This window comes from Podarcis filfolensis, assembly GCF_964270895.1.
Source record: "Podarcis filfolensis genome assembly, chromosome: 4".
Lineage (NCBI taxonomy): Eukaryota > Metazoa > Chordata > Lepidosauria > Squamata > Lacertidae > Podarcis > Podarcis filfolensis.
In genome coordinates, this window is record NC_139607.1 from 48,202,972 (window position 1) to 48,220,597 (window position 17,626).

General features: G+C 41.7%; 1 protein-coding gene across 4 annotated transcripts in view; it reads left to right on the forward strand.

The window, feature by feature from the left end:
* The first annotated feature begins 1,132 nt into the window (after positions 1-1,132).
* The window catches only part of KDM6A (lysine demethylase 6A), a 101,743-nt gene continuing 85,249 nt past the window's right edge, over positions 1,133-17,626 (forward strand). For 3 of the 4 annotated variants that reach the window (XM_083612506.1, XM_083612503.1, XM_083612505.1), the window contains exons 1-2: positions 1,156-1,853; positions 2,143-2,206. In XM_083612506.1, the coding sequence (XP_083468632.1) occupies positions 1,687-1,853; positions 2,143-2,206 (231 nt within the window). In that variant the 5' untranslated portion in view covers positions 1,156-1,686. Of the gene's footprint in view, positions 1,854-2,142; positions 2,207-17,626 lie in introns of all 4 variants that reach the window. The other variant, XM_083612504.1, reaches the window with a different exon arrangement.

The following is a 17,626-nucleotide window of genomic DNA, read 5'->3' on the forward strand; positions in this document are numbered from 1 at the left end:
TGTTTTAAAGCTATCGTGACAGTTCCCCCACAATGGTTTCTGCTCATTGGATGGGCCTGCGCCCTCATTCAGTGTTGAATTGCTTTTTTAAAATTATTTAATAAAGTTTTGGAAATTCAGTGCTCCCCCGTCTTGCTCCCAAGTCGTGCTACACAACTGGGAGAATTTAAAGCACATTTCACTTCTTAAGCAAACGGTATGATTCGTTAGGCCGACGGAAACGAGTTTGTAACCAGTTATGTAACCCGTCTATAAAGCAGTACAGTATATAAATTTCGGTAAACAAATAAAATAAGTGGACCGCTTAAAAAACTGAACAGAAAAGGATAGTGTGTATTTGATCACATAAATGAAGAGGGGTGGTGTATAGGTCTTTTAATATACAAAAGTACACGTTTGACCTCGTGCCCTGACAGAACTGAAACGGGTTGATACGGAATAATGAATCAACGAGCCTCCTGATTAGAAATATACTCTCGTTTTTCAGATCCTGTGTTGTTCGTCCGTCCAATAACCACTTTGCTCTTTTAAAGTCGGCAAAGCAGGTAAAAATTCAACAGTGCAGCTTTTTACATCTCTATGAACAGGGAAAGGCCATATCCGTTGAATTTCTGCCTGCAGAACTACCTAAAAACAACAACAAAGTACCGTAAATGCCAACGTTTTAAAATCCTGTGTAACTAGGCTTCTCAATCCCTGCCCTTCTTCCGCGCGAGAGGTCATAAGGCTTTCAAAGCCCAGCCAGACTCTGAATGACATGAAGAAATGATTCCGCAGAAACCTCTGCTGTCTCTGCGTCTCTATCCGTTGAATATCTGTCCCGAAAATGTAGATGCTGTGCCGACAGGGTGTGAGGAAGGTTTGGCTCCTTTTCTACTTTTTAGAAAAGTAGAGGAAGTTTCTAACGCCACCCGCCCCGCCCCGGCCACACATGGAGGATTCCGCGCTCCGGCTGTAATCGGGGTACCCGAAGTACAGCTTCCCAACTCCGCAGCTTAGCCGCTACGTGAAAGGCAGCGCGGCTACCAAGCTCGAGCGTAGCGGTAGAGGAGCGCTATGACTGACGTAAGTCAACAAAGGTCACGTGGGCGCGGCTGGGCGCGGCGATTGGCTGCGTGGGCACAGGCAAGCGGGGTGGGGAGGGGGGGTCACGGTGGCGGCGTGGGGTTCGCTGTGTGACACAATTACAACAACTTTGTGCAGCTGCTGGGGAAGTTTGTACAGGCAACAAATACACCCCGCGCGGGCGCGCGCGGGCCCCTGTCACTCCGACTCCACTCACTCCTCGCCGCCGGGGCTGGCGGCTCAGCAGCGATGTAAACACTGCTCCGCCGCCGCCGCCGTCACCGCCGCCAGCAGCAGCAGCAGCAGCAGCAACAGCAGCCGCCTCCTCCTCCTCCTTATTCTCCTCCCCCTCCTGCCTCCCCCCCCCCGCGTCTCCAGCGCTGGGGCTCCTTCCCTCCCTCCCTCTCTCCCTCCCTCCCTCCTCCTCCTCCGAGCAGCGGGGCTCCCCCCCGCCTCTCCCTCTCCCTCCCCCTCCCTGCCGGCTGTTGTTGTTGTAATAAAAGTTGTGTTGGTGGCGTGTGTGTGTCGGGCACCCCGCCCCGCCCGGCACTGGGGGGGCCTTGGGGTGGGCGCGCGGGGAGGGGGGGCCTTGCGATCGCGAGTTAATTGCGCTGCGTTTCCATGAAATCGTGTGGAGTGTCGCTCGCCGCCGCCGCCGCCGCCGCCTCTACTGCTTCTTTCGGTGATGAGGAAAAGAAAATGGCGGCGGGGAAAGCGAGCGGCCAGAGCGAGGAGGACTTCGCCAGCCTGACAGCGGAGGAAAGAGAAGTCCTCGCCGGCCTCGACAGGTACCCCCAACGGCAGCCTCCGCGCTCCGGCTCGTCCGGTGTTCTCGCTCGGCCGGGGTGTGTGTGTGTGTGTGTTGTGTGTGCGCGCGTGTGTGTGGGAGAGAGAGAGAGAGGGGAATATAAAAAAGAGCGGCGGCGGTTGTGGTGCTCTCGTCAGGTCGGAGCGCGGGCGGCGAGCGCGAGGGAGCGGATGAAGGCGTCCGTGTGGGGCGGGCGAGGGGGGCAGCCTCTCGGCGGACGCGGCTGTTTTTTCTCAGCCTGTCTCTCTCCCGTCTCCCCCCTTCTGCAGCCGACTCTTCGGATTTCAGAGGCTTCATGAAGATGGCGCCAGAACGAAGGCCTTGCTGTTAAAGGTAAGGGGGGATTGGGCTCCGGTGGGGGTGGGGAGGAGGCAGCCGACGAGGGAGCCACCCTCCCCTCGCGTGTGTTGTGTGGGCTTGTGTGTGTGTGTGTGTGTTGTGTGTGTGGGGGGAGCAGAGCTGGAGGAATTAAACCGCCGCCGCCGCAGCAGCGCGCCGGTGGGACTCGCCAGGAGACTTGGGTCGAGCCTGCCCTGCGTGGCCACCACCTCTTTCCCTGGCTTTCGGACGGGAATGGCTCTCTTGGCGCGCGTGTGGTGCCCGGAGGTGCCTCCCTCTGCTCCCCTGTGCGCGGAGGGGGAAGAGAGGGGCGCGTGGCGTGGAAAGCTGCTCTCGGTCACTTTCTGGGCTTTGTCCAAAAAGTAGGACAGAGAGTGCCTGCGCATCTGGCCTGAATCCCTCCAGCTGGGAGCAACCTCGCGAATAATCGGGAGATCGGGCGTTCCTTATCTGCCATTGGCCACCTTGGACCTCCTTTTTTTCCTCCTGGTTTTTTAAAGGCCTTTTGCTCATATTTACTCATAAAGCTGGACAGGACCGAAGCGACCCAACTTAATTCATATAAGCACGAAAGAAGGGCTTTAGAAGAAGCGGGATCCCTTTTCTTCCATGGTGTGTCACTTTGGGGAGTCAGTCGCCAAGTGATTTGTTTACTCTCGAGCCATCTTCCTCCCAAAGTGCATCTTCCTTGAGTGAGTCTTCTCTCCCAGGCTTTTCGCCTCATCATGCTGTTTTGTCAGGCCATGGGGGAGAGGCTGTTGCTGCTCACCTGAGCGTGTGAAGAGAAATCTTGTTCCTATATTAAAAAAAGTTCTTGGTCCTGTCATTTAGTTAACTAATGGCTGCTCCTGACTGCCCAAGATGGCCGGATAGGGAGGGGAAAGAACAGGGTGGGAGGAGGTAAACAGGGAAATAAATAGTAGGGATGAATATGTATATCAGTTGAAGAGTGTGGCTTTTTGGAGCTGCAAATCCCACTAATGTATTGAGAGCTGCTGCCTCCGGTTTTCTAAAGCAGAATATTGCACTTTTACAGCATGGATAAACGGCATCAACCTGTGGAACATGCAGCTGTCTAGCGCCCAGATATGACCATTTAATTTTCTGGACAGTTTTAACCATTATTATGCTGCAAGAAAGAGTATAATGCTGATTCATTTGACACTGCATTTTCAGTGCTAGAGTCTATATTTTGACATCTTAATGTTTTGGACTGGATATAAATGATATTATTTCCTTATTTTAAAATTGGCATTCCCATTTGGATTTAATAGTCTACTTTAGACCTTAATGCTTGCTTACATTTTTTTCCTTTTGGTGTAACTGATGAACTTAGTATGTTGTGAATGATTTTTTACGTGGGTATGTCTGTTTTGTTTTATGTAATGGCGCTTTCCTCTGTTCTATTGGCTTTCGTTGCAATGTTAAAATAGACAGGTTCTCCAAAGCATTTAATGTTTAAGTAGTTATTTTAATTTTTTAAAAATCTGCTGTGCGTATATAGTTTCTGGTATGTTAGAGACTATCAGAATTTGAAATCTTGCTGAAAACTGTTTTAGGATGAGACACATATGTTTAAAAAAATGGATGAGTTTCTGCTGCTTAAAATGTTAGGCCGCAATCTGCAAAGATGAACAGCCTGAGTACTTTTGGTATTGTGTTCTTTTTAATATCACACGATATAACTGTAATGTGTTTTCATTTTTCTTGTATATTTAGTTCAAATGTGTATTTATCTTTTGTATATAACTTGAGGCTTAGGTTCTTGTGACATTATTAAAACAGAGTTTGATACTCGTGGGTTTTAAGGGTTAGAACTGAGAAGGTTTCTTTTCCTACTGAGCAGAGCCCAACAATTGGGTAACATTGCTAGAGTATACATGCAAATGAATAGTATATTGTTATCTTGTCATTGTATGGTTTGGATTGACGTTTCTGAATATGAAAAAATATTAAGGTTAATCCTATGCATGCTTACTCCAAAATAAGTCCTATTGAGTTGGTTGGGGCTTACTCCATGGTAAGTGGGGACAGTATTGTAGCCTAAATTAAGAGTATGCAGAAATTGCAAACTAGGGCAGATGTATTTAAAACAGATGGGTTCTGTTGAAAGAGTGATGTCCCAGGCCTTATGTGGTTGGGGGCTTACTTTCCAGAATGGGCTGTCACCAGGCAAAGATTGCAGTGAAGAGCTTCATTGAAAGTTAGTCATAGTTAAACATGTGTATAAATGTAAAGCTCAGGGTTGACATAGCAAAAAGCCAGTAAGTTCACCAATAGTTTGTGTCAAAACCATGGATGCTGCAACAATTTATGCCTTAAATGACAATGTGTAGTAGGTAATGGTCATGGTGTAGAACTCTTCATTCTTAGATGATAACACCAATCCAAACCATCTGGGAACGAATTGCTTCCTCTGAGTTATAATAGTTTTTTAAAAGGCAAGATCTAAGCAGCCAGTTGAACACTTCAGTCATTTTTAGGTTTCAGCCTGGGTTCATTTACATTGTTCATCAGTAGTTCTGGTGAGGGCTGTGGGCCATTTCAGATGCACAAGGCCAGGCCTATGAGGTGCTGAACAATTTCAGAGGAAAAACTGCCTGTGTGGAGAGTCTGACTTTTGTGTCAGAAAATAACTAGGTTCTATTTTGCTATTGAGCAAAGTATCACTGAGTTGTGGGGGAACCTAAACGACTTTCCTGTTGGGTTGCTTCCTGGGTCCATGATAATCCTGAGGTATCTGTCCTATGGATTGGCATCTTTAAGTTTTTTGTCATAGTTACTCGCTCAGGTAAGCTTGTGGTTTATGATAGGAGCAAGTTCATAATGTGGTCATTATTCTGAGTCTATTTTACTCCCCCTCCCCCACTGTTAGTTTTTTTATGTAAACATAGTGTTGCTTCAAGTTTGCTAATAAGTACTGTTTTAGAACATGCAAGTACATTTAAGTGTATGGTACCTAGTGACAACAGTGGCAGTCTCTCAGGAGCACTTTTCTAGGCCTGTTGTAAGAAGTTCACTGTTTTTGTTGGATATGAAAATTATATACTTCTTGATCTAAGGTGCAGAGAGGGATATTTAAACTATGATATATGTCTGATTCTGCTCTTAATTTCCCCATGCAGAATGCATTTTCTACTCTGTAGGGGGGGGGGACAACACAGGAATATGTGTTTTGTACTTCTCATACCAAGTGAAATACTAGTGTAAACAAATCCTCAGGGTCCGATTTAATGTTTACAAGCAGTTCTTCATTTGAAGCATTGAGCTGATAGGAAAAAGGTGTTGCAAACATTTCCCTGATACCCTGCTTTGGATAAGGCTAGTGCATCTGCTTCTGTTCTTAATATGGGGGCAGGGCAGTATGATGACTCTTACTTCCTGGCTTGCAGTTAGGCATTGGTGGGTGTCTATGATAAGCAAGCTTCTGGTATTGCACTCTGGTTTTTGGATCTTCTAGTTCCTCTGTGCACTTGCTTAGGTTTCTATTTGTGCTGCAGCATTTTTTTTTGTTATACTGTAGACCTTATTCTAATGAAATTTGTGATAGTATGGTGCTTGAACCTTTCAGGCTTAAAGGGCATGTTAAAGAAGTATGGTAGGCCCAATATTATCCATGCACAATTCAATATAAGAAATTCTAGTATAAAATCTATTTATGCTGCTGACTAGTGTGCCAACTAAATTCAGTATGTTGAATAACTGTATAAATACATTGCATTTATATTTCCTTATAAAGTATGTGTAAAGGTAATGTTCATTGTATGTTAGGACAGAAGCCTAAATATCTATACCCATGTTTGTAGGTTGGTGTTTTCTCCTTGCAGCAGAGGGCAACTTCTTTCTCACTCATACCCAGAGGTTTATATGCTAATATCAGTGATAATATATTGCCAAGGAAGCTCTTAAGTAAGGTTTTACTGTTATGCAATGAGACGTATGCCTATGCGTGTGGTTAGATAGAATTTGCCATCAGATATATTCAGTGCACTTTGAATCCATCCTCAGTCATTTTTGCCAGTACTTTGTATAATGTTTATGGTTTGTTACCCTAATGTTTCATGGGAATTCTTGTTTACTGTTGGAACAACTTTGTTTCAAAGACAGTTGCATGGAGTGAAATGTATTTTATTTTAAGGTCTCCACTACAGTTTCATGCATTTTAGTCTTCTGTTTATTTTCTTTTTTCTCTTTTTTAAGGAAACAATTCATTGGTACATTGGGTGTGTATACAGTGGTACCTTGGGTTACAGACGCTTCAGGTTACACACTCCGCTAACCCAGAAATAGTACCTTGGGTTAAGAACTTTGCTTCAGGATGAGAACAGAAATTGCGCAGCAGAGGCGTGGCAGCAGCAGGAGGCCCCATTAACTAAAGTGGTGTTTCTGGTTAAGAACAGCTTTGGGTTAAGAACGGACCTCCGGAACGAATTAAGTATGTAACTAGAGGTACCACTGTATAACAGAAGTCATATTGACTGAAGTTAGTATGATGGTAATTGACTATGTTTTTATTTAGTGTATTGATAAAATTAGGCCATAACCAATAAGTTTGTCAATGTTTTTTTAATAGAATGTAATGCACATACTGTTCATGCAATGGATACACTAAGCTTCATTCTGTTAATTTAGTTTTGCACTTATTCAATATAGTAGTCTAGTTTTGCAAACACATGTGTGACTAGGATTATCAGAGAATGTGTAACTTATCGTTAGGTCCTTACTGCTTCTATTTGGAAATAAATCAAATTGATTTCTTGTGGAATTTTTTCCCCCTGTTTGGTGATACAGGATGGTTAAAAAACCAATATTTTTTAAAAATAGATTTCGCTTAGTCATATTTTTGTAATGTTGTGATCTGAGGTATTTAGACAGTGATATTCTGTAATTTATTTATTTGTTGCATTTCTAAAAAAGTAAGCCGTTTCAAGTTCCATGTAAATTGAATTGATGGTTTAACAACAAAAAAGAAAATATCTCTTGCAGGATAGAATCAGCTTCTCATTGTGACATAAGCTAGACAGTGCCTTACAGAAATTTGATTTCTCACTTTCCCCATGCAGCTCAGAAGTCTCTTCTGAATATCCTGCAAGTCTTTTGTTGAATGTGTGGTCATATTGCATTTACACAAGGAGTTCTGGAAAATGTCCTGCAACCCTGTGCTTGTTTTCTCAGAATTAAGTCCTGCTGGTTTCAGAGGGACTTAACTCCTAGGTAATGCATAGGACTGCAGCCTTAGACATGTGACTTATCATGTGGAGCTCATTCTGTGGCTCCCTGGATTGAGGCCTAATTTAGCTACAATAATGGAAACTTTCCTACAAACACTATGAATCAGAACGATCACTGAGATACCAGTGATAGTCCTGTACCTGTAAGAGATTTCTGTAGGAATGCCATTACTGGTGGCATTTTCTACTTGGATAGAATGCAAGTCTGGAATGATCAAAATAAGATAGACATCATATACAGGTTGGCTCAGGTCTGAGGAAGCAGTATTCCAAAATGGCCATTGGCCATCCTCCTATTGTGCATCTACATCCATAAAATTTATATCAAACTATAATTAGGGAGTGTTTCATTATATTATCAATTTCACTAGTTATCATTTATTTCATTTCATTTCATTTCATTTATATCCGTCTCTTCCTCCCAGTGTGGCGAACATATCAATAACAATAAAAATAGTTAAAAACAATCATTCTTTCAATCAGTGATTCCAGGGTTTCACAAGAACATGGTGCCATCATGCCTAAATAAGAGAATAAAGAACTAGGGGTATGCACCCTTAAATAAGCTTTGGACCATCAAAACTGATAAATCCATACAGCCGAAGATTGTAATCTAAGAGGTGATGCTGTACTTTGGGCCAGTACTTTATTTGGAGAGTGTGTATGTGTGTGCACACATGTACCAAGAGTAGCCGAAATATGTAAAAATGCATAAGAAACTTGAGTGTGCTCCCTAAATTAAGCTTTGACACACCCCAATTAATATATCCACACATCCAAAAAAAGTCTTTTTTCTTTTTCTTAAAGTCTGTTCATGGAAATATGAAGGAATAAATATATACATCATTCTAGGTCATTTTTGTCATCGTATATTAAAGTATAAATCTTGGAGTTGGCTAGTTCTTTTCAGCCACCTTATGTTTCAGCATATGGCATATGGCCATAAGATAGCTACATCATTTTTAAACAGGCTGCTATTGCATTTTCAGAATTACACCTTGTATTTCATTTGAGTATATATTTTTAAGAGAATCACAATTTTTAGATCTCTTGTTCACATTCATATTTCCCATTTTTCTGTAATAGGAAGTATACTGAATGATTATAATAATTCAGCCTTTTAATCTCTGCTTGATTTATTTATATATATATATATATATATATATATATATATGAATGACACATACACACACACACATATATATATATATTATAATTTTATATAACAATTTTATATATACAGTTTTATAACTTGCTATTATAACTAGATCTGAACTATTTGGGAGCACTCTGATGAATGTGTTGCGGGAGCACCTTAAAAAAGCTAAAGTTTAGAATGACTGCAGTTTTAATTTGCTTGGCAAACGATTGAAAGCTGAAGGTGGAATTACAGGCCTTAAATTTTAGTGCAATTACGTTTCATACAATAAACATATTTTCTTATCAGATAGGATTCAGATTGCTGTACTAATATAGATTAAAGGTATTGCTCATAGAAGGGATAGACTCCTTAAGGATAATTTCTTGAGTTCTCTGTGGCCAGCGTTATGGATTCCTGAAGGCCTTCATTGGCGCTGTGTGTATGGTAAATTATGATGTGAAGCATTTAGTTGTTTGTAAGAACCTGTGGATGGAACTTCCTCAGCAGTTCTTACAGTTGTGGTTACCACAGTCATTGAGGGAAACCAGTGCTTTATTTTTAAAAGACCTTTTCTCCTTGGTTGTAGGAGGAGTGGCAGTTAACTAAAGGACTATAGTGGTGCTCATCGTTCCCTTGTGAACACTTCTCTTGGATCTTGTAGATCAATGGTTGCAACTAATCTAACCCAACAGGCTATTTAGTAAGAGAATGGGAACAAACCCCCACCCTCATGTACCTGCTGACAAGATTAGCCACAGTTTGTACTCATTGTGTGAAATAGATGGAAGTGAGAGGAAAATTCTAAGGAGTGAGAAGCGGGGGTAAACCTTCCTCCTGTTTCATGCTCATGTCTGACTTCACTTCATTGCCATTTACTGGAAGGGTTAGACTGAGACGCACAGCTATACGAGGACAATAATTTCCACACACTGTTCTGTGTCTGTATTCCTGATTATGTTTCATTCAGGAAGTAACTAGGGGTTTGTTACGTTATTGACAGTCTGCTAGTAGTAGTTAGGACTAAGCACTTAACAGTGATGCAGAGGAGCCATCTTATGAAGCGGAATTGATATTTTCAGAGTGGGAACAACACAACAAAACTTCAGTGGTACCTCGTGATGCGAACGGGATCCGTTCCGGAGCCCCGTTCGCATCCTGAATGGAACGTAAGACGCTATGGTGCGTCTGCGCGGGTCGCGTTTTGCCGCTTCCGCACATGCGTGTGACGTCATTTTGACCGTCTGCGCATGCGCGAGTGGCGAAACCCGGAAGTAACGTGCTCCGTTACTTCTGGAGTGCAACCCGAAAGCGCTCAACCTGAAGCACATTCAACTCACGGTATGACTGTATCTGAGATCCAGTAATGTACAAGTAACTCCCTAAACAAGCAGAAATGGCTCCAGTATCCAAGTTCTAAATGTGGGTATTATTTCATGATCTTACTATATTCGATAATACCCAAACTGGAACCTATCCAAATCGGGACATAAGGTATCAAATCTTACCCTCATATGTTTGGCTAATTGCTGTCATTTATTGAAGGGCCAGGACATGTATGTATGTGCTGATTCTCCTACCTGGGTCATTAAAATAGATATTAAGGTTGTAAGATTTTGTGTTCATATTCCTCCATTTGATGCTCAGCAAAGTATGAACTTCAGGAAGCCTGTTTTCCTCCCTCCCCTTTTTTTTCTGGATCTGCGGGAGAAGACATCTATAAGACTGCACCACCTGCATTGATTCATGCATTTTTGAACTGTTCTCAATAAACTAGTCTCACTGGCCTAGCAATATTTCACTGTATTGTGAGTTGTTTTGAGTTAGCCACTATTCTTTGGCACCATCGCTGATAAGTAGCAGGCTAAAGCCACATGGGGGAAGACATTTCTCTTCACCTCTCCATCTCTATCCTATCTTGTCTTTTCAAGCTAGTTTATTTGCAATTTATAGTCTGTCTTTCAGTAACAGAAACTCAAATGTGGGCATTTGCTCTGTCTCTCTTGAAAAGTCTCAGAGAGGGGAATAAGGTATGTGTCCAGGTAGAGAGACAGAAGCATGTACAGGGATGATCTTTGTGGTTCTTTCTCAACCACCTTGCCTTTCCAGGTGGAGAAAGGTGGAGGAGGTAGAAAAAAGCATTGGGGGATGAGAGTTCTTTCCAGCTTGGAAATGCCTTGGAAAACCATTTAGCTTATTACTTTAAAAAAGTGAAAGTTTATTCAGTTTTAAGCCCACTTGCATGAAGAAAGCTTGAGCATAAATTAAATTAATAGCAAATTTTGTAAATTTTTTTAAATCTTTTAAAGTAAGTAGCTATACAGATGTTGTATAAATGTTAGAGCTGGGCCTTGCCTAACCTGAAATATATACAGGGTTTCTTATTCAGTAATCCCACAATTTATGTGGGGGTTATGTTCTGGGGATCACTCCTAAAGCAAAAATTGCACAGTCGACGACCATTTTGTGTGGGAGTTCTGTTCCTGGCCCACAAGCGTGTATAAGTATGTCATATCCTGTTCCACCACGTCACGCCCCTGTTCCGCCCTTTTCATGACTTTTTCAAGTCATGTTCAAGTTTGCCATCACACCCATGTGCGTGATCACAAATCTTTTGGACGCGTGTTGATTGGTTGTTTCCTGTAATCAAAACACATTGGGTGCAATCAGGGGCAACTTAGGTTTTTCAAATTTCAGCAGTGCCCTGTGAGAGTCCAAAATTCAGCAACTGCACCTCTAGCCTTCCATTCTGCTAAATATACTAGTTGTGAAGCCCTGTGGCACCTCCTTAGCTTCGTGCTGAGTGTGGCAGAACTGATTGTGCTACCCTAACTCTTCCTCTGGTGCAAAATCGTTTTTTCCTGGAAAAAAAATTCGATTTATTTATTGGCCAAGCACATAAAGCTGAACGCAAAAAACTTTCCTCTTCTCCCAGGCCTTTGGCTAATTAAACAATGGCCTTTTAAACAATGTGTTTGGGGGTTTTGTGTTCATTTGTTACTATGATATGCATTTTTGTGTTTATTGTAAACTGCTCTGTGAACTTCAGGTGAAGGGCAACATAGAAATTTAATAAATAGTAGTAATAATAACAGGAGCAGAAGTTTTCTTTGGTGGATCCCCATTTGTGGAATGCTCTCCCCAGGCAGACTCACATGGTGCCTTCGTTGCATATCTCTGTGGGGTAGGTTTAGGTTTTGTTTGTTACTCTGTTTTGTGTTTTTATGTTGTAAACTGCCCTGTGAACCTCAGATGAAGGGTGGTATAGAAATTTAATAGTGATGATGATGATTCCTAAAAGGTGGGCTCTAATTAATTATAATAAACATTTGGAGACTTTCAATCTTCAGTATTTTTGCTTCCTATGAGCATCTTCATGTATCACCCTAAGATTCTAATACGGATTTCCATCACTGAGTGTGGAACATTTTTGGGGAGGTCAATGCTGTGTCCTGGTCTGATGCTAGTCTCATGGCGCAAGACAGGTAAAGAGTTGCAGGACCAAGGATAGTTCTGAGTTGAGTAACTTACTGTGACAGAGATTGAGATCAGACAGACTTTTATAGCCTCTGCTTCAAGTCTACCCTCCCCCACTGTGGAGACTTCAGATTCTTAAAGGGTCAACTTTCCTGCCTGAAGATGGATACTCCTCCCTTCTATAGTTTCTCTGCGCTGCTGGACTGGTTAGGTACTGCGGGAGGCCTTTGGTTCTTGAGTCTTGGGAAAACTCCCATGATGGGCCTTGGTCCTATAGGACCTGGTGGTCCGGTAGTTCTTCTGGAAGCTTCTGTCTGTCAGCCTTGGGTGCAGTGGTTTCCTGATCTCCAGCAGCAGGATCAGACCCCTGAACTTGGTTTTGCTCTTTGTCTGGCTCCTAGCTAAAGACTCAGCAGCCTTGGACCCTGAGTCTTGATTGTGGCTAGACTCTGGTCTTCACCAATAATATCAGTTTACAGTCCTAAACAATTAACAACACACAAATTATCAATGCACATTTAGAGCCTACCCACAGTTTATTTTGTAATAATGCATGTGTTGCTCCACAAAAAAATTCTACTCTGCTTTACTCTAGGACAGGGGTGTGTAATTGGATCTGGCTGGTGTAATCTGACAATCATCTGATTGTCAAGTGCTATGGAGCACAATGCATGTGGCTTTGTAAGACATGGCAAGCCCCCCTTTGACTCAGCTGCACCTTAATTTGCCCCTCACCCAACATCATATATGACATGGTGCATAAGCATAGCTATTTAATTTTAGATTGGTGTTATTAACTCTGACCCCTTCATATTCTGTTCAGAGGCAGGCTATTTCTGATAATCTGTAAGGGTCTGTTTCTGGTCCCTGCCCCGGCCCCCATGTCCCAAAATTTTTCATATGGTAGCTGTACCTTAGAGATGCCACATCCCCTAGAGAATGCAATTGTTGGTGATTATGTACAAACTATAACTTTTTGTATTGATCTATTATATAATATTGTTTCAATTTAATCTTTGTACAAGCACATCTGTGTATACATTCATAGATCTTTACATATTTTAATCATAAGTCTTTCAGATTGAAGTTCAGTGAACAACTGACTTATGTACCATTGAACTTGGTGAAAATTTCTTTCAAATAGTGTGCATAGAATCAAGACTGTGTAACTCCAACATGAAAAATGACAGACATATACTAGTGGTATTCAGGTGTTTGCATAAACATGTAATGTTGTAAATGAGAGGCAAAAGTGTGTATGTGACCATGCCTGTGTTTTCCCTGGGTGTATAGGCTGCCCTTTAGATGCAAAGGTTTAGAGAATTTTCTGAATGTGTTTAGAGACTTCCTTGTGATTGGGATCCCTGTTTTATCAGAATTCCTGGTAGTGTGGGGGGGGGGCTTTCTAAGTATGCTAAACTGATCATACTTAGAATCTCTCTACAGACTCTCACACCTATTCCATGAATGTTTAAAGGGCATCAGTTCGCCTGCAAATGTTGGCGTTAGGGATTATATGCCATCCCTGCCCCCATCTTCAGTTTGCAACATTGTACATTCAGGCAGATGCCCAGAGACAGCAAATGTTTAAGTCATTAAAACCCCCAATGATGATACTAAATATTTTATATAATTCAACTTGAGGCAATATTGTACAAGAAGGATTTCTCTCTTATCAGATATTTAGCTTTGTGAACAATGGAGAGAGATTGAAACGTCTGGGGGTGAAATGAAAAAAAATGGGCTTTGGGAAATAGACAAGCCCCCCCCCCCCCCCCCGAGCTTTCTCTCCAATTGTTTAAAATAGAAAAATTGGGGATTTGGGGGACTATTGCAAACAAAAAACCAAATTTAGTCCAATATATATTTTATCTTTTGGAATGACAGAAATTTGTTTTAATGCAAGGTTTTACTCATTCAAAATGTGTCATAAGAATTTTTTTTTGTACGTTAGCCTATAGCATTAGTCGTTGTTGTTCACCTTCATGCTGAAAAGGTTTATAGCTATAAAGTAAATTATAAAATACATAATTGAAATCTGCACAACAATTTGATCAGAACCTTAGAACATCTGCAATCAAAATTTGCAATGAATTAAGTCAGTTATAAAGCATGACAAAACAGTTAAAAAAAGTTAAAACAATAAAATCAGTAACAACCAATAACTCTTTAGGGCTTTGTGTGTTAGTAGTTGAACCTTAAACCTGGATTGGTAGCTATTAGGCACCCACTGCAGATCCTTCACTAGCGTGATATTTGCCCGATAAGGAGCATTGCTCACCAACCAGGCTGTGGCATTCTGTACCAGCTGCAACCGCCAGACCAGCTGCAAATAATAATAATAATAATAATAATAATAATAATAATAATAATAATTTTTATTTATATCCCGCCCTCCCCAGCCGAAGCCGGGCTCAGGGCGGCTAACAACAATCAAATAATCAAACAATCAAATAATCCAACATTCTAAAAACATTTCATTATAAAAATTAATTAAAATCAAATTAATGGCAACCGTTAAGCAAAATTCTGTGCAGGTTGCCAGAGGAGGGAGTCAGGCTGGGCCCTGACCAAAGGCCTGGTGGAACAACTCTGTCTTGCAGGCCTTGCGGAAAGATGTCAGGTCCCACAGGGCCCTAGTCTCTTGTATAGAGTGCATTACAATAGTCAAGACCTGAGGTTACCAGCACATTAGTGAGTGATAATTCCTACATATAGACCAGGAGCACAGCATCATTGTCCTGCCAGGTGTTACTGGACTACAGCTCCCATCATCCCTTCTCATTGGTCATGGGCTAATGGGAGTTGGCGTCTAACCACTTCTGAAGGGCCACAGATTCCCCACCTCTGCTGTATACCTGTACTGAACTTAAATCTAAGATGCATTTTGCACCTAGAGGGCTCTGACATCTTTATGAAAGGACTGTATAGGCCCTTCTTTAAGACTGGTTCTGCCCAAATAATTGTTTCTTTGATTTGTGAAAAAAAGTGTGGTTTCTACATTCAAACTTTATTTTTACTAACAACTCAGATGGCAAAAACTAAGGTACATGTGCTTAGGTAACATAGGCTGCAACAATTTGGAGCCCTCACTCTTTAATATTTGCCACATTCACAATTGTATAATACCAACAGCAAAATCCTATACATTCACAAGTTACTTTATTCCTAGATAAGTTCACATAGGATTGCAGTCTTAAGCATTTATACATTTGGGGCTGTAAATATAGTGTATATTTCAATTTCTCTCAAAATTTTCTCCCTGTACTCTGGAGAAAAAACAGTTCCCCTCCTTCTGCTTCAACTTTTGTGGAGTTGTTAAATTTCTAGATAGGGTGGGTGGGTGGATATGTATGTCACTAAAGTTGAAATCTGTACAACTGCAACACTTAAACAAGCAGGTCATGTATATTTTTGTACAACCATTATTTCCTGTAGTACAGGGATGGAGAACTGAGGGCGGGATTCACCTAACCAGCCCTCTCAGCAGAAGCCCTGTGGGCTTTCTTCCCCCCGCCCTGCTGAATTCGGCTTGCGTGGGTCAGTAGAACCTCCAGAACAACACACAGTGGGAGGAGAGCGGGGATAGTTTCATATGACAAGTTGCAATGCTTGTGTTGGTGGAACGATCGGAAGAACATCAGTAGATGAGCTTGGCAGAAGATTTTGCAATTAGAAGCATAGATCTTGGAGAAGGAAAATATAGACAATGAGAAGGGAAATTAGAAAGAATGGAAAGGTATGGAATAAGTAGTTATGTTAAGGAAATGAAGCAGTGCTAAAGTAGCTGCTCTTGTCACTTCTTCCCTACCTTTTGAAATTAAAGCTATAACCCTGGGAAGAGGCAACTGGCATGTTTTGCATTTCCTCATCTTGGTCAGTGCCCTCCTCCCCAACAGAGGCATATTACAGAGGCAGCAGAAGGGGGGACTGTATTTGTAGAGGCCATTGCACCCTGCTGTGTTTCTCCATTATGGTTGTTTTCAGTCAGGCTGCACACTGTCAGATGACGAGGAAAAGGCAGGAAGCATCTATGGTAATTCTGTATTCCCTTAGGTGGGGAGCAGTACTGCACTGCATTTATGCGCTCTTTCTAGGCTGCGGGGCTTTTCTTAGCATCCTAGAGGCAATTCTTGCTCACCTCAGGCATGTTTAATTTCAGGGCTATAATAATATTAATGTATTTGCTGAGGGAGCAATATTTATTACTCATTCTGTTTGTAACTTTCATTCCTAAATATGTAAAATGGGTTCAGATTATGTTTTCATAAACTGCTTGTACAAACTTAAGTTCATGGATTTATTAACAGTTGTAATTTTGTGTATAATGCATAGATACCATACTGATAATGGGAGCTTGCTTAAACTCTCTGGATTGGGAGCCATGGTGATATGGTGATTCCACTTGTGCCTGCATGACTGACTGGTTTCAGAAAACAGCATTGGGGGAATTCTGTTAGATTCCATGACATTTCAGCTGTAGATTCCTGTAAGATTCCACCTTTTCCTTCATTCTCTGAAGCATCTATAAGCTGCCATGTGGTAGGTTCAACTGGGGATTTAGAGTGAGGTGTCATCAGCATATTGATGAAACATAGCTCTTTTTCTCCTTGTCATCTGCATCAGATGAGGAAATGGTGAACTGTTACCTTCACTTGGTAACCGGCCTGTAAATTGAAGTTGAAACCTGAGGAGATAGAGGCACTGTGGGTAGATACCAAGTCTTGGAATTAGGTGTGCTGGATTGGACTGCAGTCCTTCTGAAGGAATAGGTATGCATCTTGAGGGTGCTTTTTGATCCCACTTTGTCACTAAAGACCCAAAGTGGACATCTTTGCAAATTTAGGCAGCTCTTCAGCTGCAGCCTTTTCCAACTGGGATAGCCTGGCTATAGTGATCCATGTTCTGGTATACTCTAGGTTGGATTTGTAACAATGAATGCAACAATGAACTTACGTAATGTGTGTATTTCATTTCTTTTTTAATTCTACATGCCTATTACAACAGATCCACAACACATTTTTGAGGAACATTTTAGAGGGAGATAATGGAATAATTACTGCTGTATTCTTGTTAGAGGATGAGCTAGAAAATGGAAAAAACATACTTTATTTGGCCAAAGTTGAATTAGGTGGAGTGGAAAGTGAATTGCTTTTCATATATGTTGTAATATGGGACAACATGTATGAAGAGCAATTCTCTTTTCACTCCACCTAATTCAGTTTTCTGAGTAACCATATACTTAAGACTGAAAAAATCCACTGTAACCCTAAATACTATAAATTCATAGTACAGTGGTACCTCGGGTTACATACGCTTCAGGTTACATACACTTCAGGTTATAGACTCTGCTAACCCAGAAATAGTGCTTCAGGTTAAGAACTTTGCTTCAGGATGAGAACAGAAATCGTTCTCCAGCTTTGTGGCGGCAGCGGGAGGCCCCATTAGCTAAAGTGGTGCTTCAGGTTAAGAACAGTTTCAGGTTAAGAATGGACCTCCGGAACGAATTAAGTGCTTAACCTGAGGTACCACTGTACTAATTCATAGGATATATGCAATAGAGTCGTA